The 6,000-nt window shown below is 45.5% G+C and overlaps 1 protein-coding gene across 4 annotated transcripts in view; it reads left to right on the top strand.

Annotated features, from left to right (window-relative positions):
* Positions 1-1,216: 1,216 nt before the first annotated feature.
* The window catches only part of LOC138176000 (BEN domain-containing protein 7-like), a 136,564-nt gene continuing 131,780 nt past the window's right edge, over positions 1,217-6,000 (top strand). For 2 of the 4 annotated variants that reach the window (XM_069106675.1, XM_069106674.1), the window contains exons 1-2: positions 1,217-1,632; positions 4,156-4,239. In XM_069106675.1, coding sequence (XP_068962776.1) covers positions 1,572-1,632; positions 4,156-4,239 — 145 coding nt within the window. In that variant the 5' untranslated portion in view covers positions 1,217-1,571. The remainder of the gene's footprint in view (positions 1,633-4,155; positions 4,240-6,000) is intronic. The other 2 variants (XM_069106676.1, XM_069106677.1) reach the window with 1 other exon arrangement.

Below are 6,000 nucleotides of genomic sequence, written 5' to 3'. Positions count from 1 at the left end.
TTTTGATATCATTACGACAGTCTTTTGCATTTGCCTTAGGGATTTCGTCTTTAAAGAGGAAACAGAGACAGCTAATGCAGAACCTTGGGGATGACAAGTTTTCTCGGGACGACCCGACCCTCAATCCACACGTGTTCTCCAAATTCCGGGAGCGCCCAGACGAGATCTGTCGTCGACATTCGGGGCTCATGTCAATGCTCTCTACCCTTCTTAGTAGCTTTGGTACTTTTCATATGCAGTTATTTGTGGTCAGGAGAGTTAACCCCTAACAGCTGCTTAAAATAGGGGCTCCCTGGTTCAGAAATTTGAGAGTGGGAGGCGGTTTGGGGGTGACGGGGCATACCGACCTCCCCAGGACTGAAGCAGACAAGAGGGGAGGACCCCACAAGACTTGCAGTCTCAAAGGAAAAGGGAAGAACGAGCAGAATCCTGCCCGTGAGGGGGGAGGCTCCCCAGATACCTCCCAGGCCGGGGGGGGGGGGGGGGAGGAATGACCCGAGCAGCACTCCCCAAAGCCGGTGGGGGGGAGCCACCCCCCCAGTCCCGAGCGAGCCCCGAGCCTTGGGCTGGCGGCCGCGATGCGCTGGGGCGGGGTGGGGGGGGGGGCGGGGGGGGGGGGGGGCGCGAGCGCGGGCCGAGAGCGCGAGCGCGCGGCGGCCGCGGCCGCGGCTCGCGGGAAGCTGCTTGGTCCGTCGGTCATTCCGTGGGTCCGTCTGCCTGTGCGGCCTCCGCCTCCTCGGGATGGCGTGGGGCCGGGGGCCGAGCCCGGGGAGCGGCCGGCGGGCTCGGTTGGCTCCCTCAGCTCGGCCCCCAGGGGGATGGCGGAGGCGGGGAGGGGGGCGGCCCGGGGCGCCGGTGCGAGGGCTGGCTCCCCCCAGCAGGTGGCACCGGGGTCCCAGGCAGCGCGGGCGCTCCCTCCTCCGCTCCTTCCCCTCCTTCCCTCCGCCCGCCCCGGCGGGGGGGAAGGTGGGAGGGTGGCGAGTGCCTCTGACCCGGCTCCCCCAGCTCCGCCGCCGCAACCGCCGCCACCGCCGCCTCCTCCTCCCGGCCCGACCCGACCTACTGCCGCCGCCGCCGCCTCCCCGGCAGCCCATCGCCGCCCTCGCGCCGCCGCCGCCGCCTCTCGGGGAAGGAGCAGGAAAAAAGCGCCCGGCGCCTGCCCGCCCCCTTCCCAGCCCTCTGCTCCCGGGGCCAGCCCCGAGCCAGCCCCGGGCCAAGTCCGGCCCCAGCCGAAAGTTGTGGCGGAGGGCGGCGGGGCCCGGGCTCGGCGGCTTCCTCGCCTTTTCTTCGGGCCGGGGGCAAGGGGTGCGGGGCTGGGGGGCGACAGCAAAGTGGTAACTTGTCCCGGAGAAGCCTCCAGCCCCGCCCACGCCCGGGTCCGAAATCGCCCGGGGGGCCGGATTTGTTTTGTTCGTTTACATTATTCTTACAATTATCATTCCTGCTGATTCGAGAGACGGACCTTGGTCCTGCTGGCGGCTGCTGCTGCGGCCGGGTGACAAGCGCCGCCGCCCCCTCCCTCCTCTCTCTCCCCTGCCACATTCCCTTCCTCCTTCCTTCTCCCGAGCACCATGGAGTTCTCCGAGAGGAAAAGAAGCAGGAAATCCCAAAGCTTCAAACTGGTGAATCAAGGTAAGAAGAGAAGAGAGGGAAAGAGAGAGAGAAGGAGAAAGAAAGAGAGAGAGAGAGAGAGAGAGAGAGAGAGAGAGAGAGAGAGAGAGAATGAGAACGTGGGGACGGGCTAGGGGGCTTCTCTCGGGTGGGTGCCAGAGACCCGGAGAAGAGACTTTACCGGGGTGTAAACATCTCCCAGCCACCAGCGCTCTCTGAGCCCCTCTCGCCCCCTCCCTTGTCATCTCCTCACCCTCTGTTGTTATTTGTCAATGAAATTGTATATTTTCAATTCAGTAACTGTACCTTTTAAAAGGGGTTTTATTTATTTATTTTTTAAAGAACCCGCTCTAAAGCGGGGGCGTTTTGGTGGTGGTGGGGGCAACGTAGATGCTTGACGGCGAGACCGCTGTACACAAAATAAAGTTGTATTGTGAAGGGGGGGGGGGGGGGGGAAGCAGGATGTTACTGAACGTAAACAGCCCAAAAAGCGAATCAGGAAATTAACAAACAATGACACTTAGGGAGCAAAGAACCTTCTTGTGCATTCAACTACCGTGGCCAGGTTTGGGAAGTGAGGTGTTTGCTATTCGATTTTAGTGGCATTTAGAAATCTGGACTAATGATTCCTGTCCTTATGGCCAAATTTCTCCCGACCCTCCTCCTCCTGTCCCCCCCCCCCCCCCCCCATCTGAAAGGTTTTGGTGTTGGGTTTTATTTTTATTTTTTTCATTTCGGAGGAAAAACAATGCCTAAGGAAGAATTGGCGCTATCTAACTTGTTGGGTTGTGTGATTGGTTTAGGAAAAGGTATTTTTAAAAGAATTATGCATCTGGTAAAAATCAGTTTTTAAAAATCCATAAATCTCTCAATAATTTAACAGGTGTATATCTCAACTGCTTGGGTTTAGGTTATTTGGAGGGGAAAGAGTAGTAGGACAGGGAAACGCTTGTCAGTTGAGGATGAATTACTTGTTAGAATCTTAATTTTTCTAATTTGGCTTAGAAAAGACTGAGAAGAATTAAAGCGAAAGGCAAAAAAAGTAAGCTGTATCTGTTAACTACCCTGTGCCTTGTTAAATTCAAAGTAGGTGATTAGTACAGTGTAATGTCACATTTATATTTTGAGGGTTCAGAACATCTTTTTTCCTTAAACCTCTTTTTTTTGAGTCAACCTTAAATTTAAACAAACACAAAAATCCAGAACCAGTTTTTCCTCTGATGTTTTGTGTGCTATTGGGGGTGGGAGCAAACTAACTGTTTTAACAATTCTAAAAAGTCATCTTGTAAGACTAATGAAAAATGGAGGGCTATTTGCAAATAACAGGGTTTTTTCTAATTAAACCCCAGCTAAGCTAAATGTTAGTGTGGAGCAAATAAAGCCTACTTTTAGCTTGTTTGAAAATTCATTTGATTATATGTCTTCTTCCCATTTAAACTGATTTAAATAGTTGAGCAAGTGGATAGAATTTTGTGAAAGGGGTTTTCAGTCACTGTGCCTATTCAAAATATTAGGTTCTTTTTTATTTTTTATAACTTGCTCAACAGAGTTGATTGCTCAGTTACTTAAACTTTTAAAAGTTTCTCCATATATAGCCTGCCTTTTTTTTTGGCTTGATTCATTCAAGAATATATGTTACTTCTGTTTTTTCTAACCTTATATAACTTTCTGCTGTATCTTGAAAATGAGAGTAGTTGTATAGGTATTGGTCTGTAATGTCCAAGGCCCCCAAAAGGCATGGATATAAAAAGAAATCTACATTTAAAGCAGATATTTAGGTGATCTCAATTTGTGGGAACTATATCAAAACCACATGAGCCTCTACAGAGTGGCTAGTGAAATACTGCATTTTTAAATTGGACTGACATAGTAAGTTTATAACAAATTCTGAGTCTGATTCTTTTCTCTACTATGCAGGTGCATTTCCAGAAAATAAGCCACTACATATTAAAATGCTGTAGCTGAATGCAAAAGATAGCCTTGTGTGAAAGATGAGACCCTGGCTTCCATATTCAAATCCTACTCTATTTAAAACAACAAATTAGTATTTTTCATATGGGCTTCCTTTCAAACTGCTTATGATTCCCAGTATTTTTCAGTATTAACTGTTCAAATCAAGTGTGTGGTAGCTAAATGTTAGGAGTACTCTTAATAAGCCCTCTACAAATTTGGTTGTAAAGTTAAGTGTAAAAGACTTCTATGACTTGGGATGCAATACATTTTTCCTCTTGATTACGAATTTACTTGCTGAGCTTTAGAAAAATGTCTGGACTTTCATGTTGACATTCTTGTCAGTGAAAATTGACATAGGTCAGGCAAAGCTCTTCTCAAAAATCTGATTTGTTTTGCAGTTTCAAAAATACTAATAAATTCTTGGGTGCTGCTAGAGTTTGTATTCTATGGTTAATTTGATTTTTTAAAAATTACAATTACAAATTAAATTGTAGAATTTTAATACCATATGTAATAACACTCTAGTGTTCAATGCCTTTTTTATATCTTCCATGCCATTAGAATTCTAATTTTTGGTTATTTCTCTTCTAGATTATCACCATGAAATATATAAGGTTTCTGACTTCAGCAATGATGTTAATGGAGAGGCCAAAGAGACACAACCCATTTTTTTAGGTAGGTTCTTATGTCGATTAATTTCTAGCAAAACAGTGTGGCCATTTGCAATTAGGGGGTAAAAAAAAGATTGTGCAAGAACGGGAAATGTCTGCCATTGCTTAATGTATGACATTCTTTTCAAGACCTTTTATTTTACAGATTGCCAATATATCCCTTATTAACATTGCTAAAAGTTGTAATTTCAGACATAAATGTTTATTAGTGTCTACACACAGTGCTAATTATCACTCACTCACAGAGCCAGATGCTGACTGTGCAGTTTTGTAGCTCTGTGCTCACCCCATTTACATTGCATATTTGCTGGCATGCTTCACTGGCAATAGTTTGTGTAATTGGGGTATTACATCTTTGACATCTGGATAACAGAAATTCAATTTCCAGGAAGCTGCTATTTGTTTGGTTTTGCTTCTGCCTTGGGTGGGATAGAGGATTAATGTGCTGTCATATTGTAATGTCCCTTCACCTCTGTAGCCTGGTTGCTAATCCTGCCATGACAAAATTAAATTAAATCTACAGTTTTAAAAGTTTGAGGAAAGCAGAAGTATTATTGCCTGCCTAACTATCTCTTGATAGTACTAGTTATCACTGAGGGGCTTATCATTTTCATGTGTTTTGTATTCATTTCAAGCTAACCATTTATTGAGTTCCAGTTATGTACAAGGGTACTAACATACAGGATACACACCATGGTCCTTCTTAAAAAGCTTTCAGCCTACTAAGAAATACGTACAGAGTTGTTATACACATCATTTATAACATTGTAAGTGTGGGATAAACAAAATACTAATAGAATTCAGAAGAGGGACACATAATGTCTGTCATGGAGGTAATGACACTTGAGATGAGCCCTTGACAGAAGGGTAGGATTTCACTAAGTTGAGATAGGGGGACAGCACATTGCAGACATATAGAATGGTACAAAGAAAGGTGGGAGAAGATAGGATGATATCAAGAATAGTGTGGAGTCTAATTTGGCTAGGATAGTGTACCCTACAAAGGGGGCTAAAGTAGGATAAGGGTAGAAAGGTAGAGTAGTTCAAAGGGTGGTTCAGAATTGAGGAGGGCCATTAAATGTCATGACAAGGAGTTTGAACTTTATTTGATAGGGAGTGGAGGGTTATTGAAGGTTTTTGAGGAGGGAAGTAATTGAATAGAGCTGTGCATTAGAAAAATTAATTTGATGACAATGTGTAGGATGGATTTGAGTGGAGAAAGAACTGAGGCCAGTTTGTAAATGTGCAGAGAAGCTGAGGCTGATGGGAAAAAAAACGGGTTGGAGAGAGATTGTGGAGGTAAAATCATAAAAGAACTGGAGGATTGGTTAGTTGAAGGATGGCAGAGATGAAAAAAGATGACTGAGTTTTTGAGTCTGGGTGACTGAGAAAATTGTTTTACCTTTAGCAGAAATGGGGAAATTAGAAAAAAGAACAAGTTTTTTTTTAAATGATGGATTTGTTTTTATACTTGTAGAACTTGAACTGCTAGCTGTACATGAAATTGGAGGTGGCAAGTAGGTAGTGGGAAATGTGTGTCTTCAATTGAGGGAAGAGATCAGAACTAGAAGTTCAGAATTAGGAATTTTCTATCTAGAAGTTATAGCTGAAGCATGATAGCAAATAAGATTATGAAAAAAACAGGGGAGGGAAGGACCTAGGACAGAGGCAAAGGGAAATCTATCTTTAGGATAGAGGATAGAAGGAGAGGGAAGAGGTGCTATAGAAAGAGATGGAAGGAGAATAGCCAATGAGGTAGGTGGAG

This window comes from Petaurus breviceps, unplaced genomic scaffold (assembly GCF_028583685.1).
Source record: "Petaurus breviceps papuanus isolate PSGF00001 unplaced genomic scaffold, PetGlider_PUasm1.0 80, whole genome shotgun sequence".
NCBI classification, from domain to species: Eukaryota; Metazoa; Chordata; class Mammalia; order Diprotodontia; family Petauridae; genus Petaurus; species Petaurus breviceps.
Note: the sequence above shows the minus strand (reverse complement) of the source record. Positions and strands in the feature narration are given on the sequence as shown.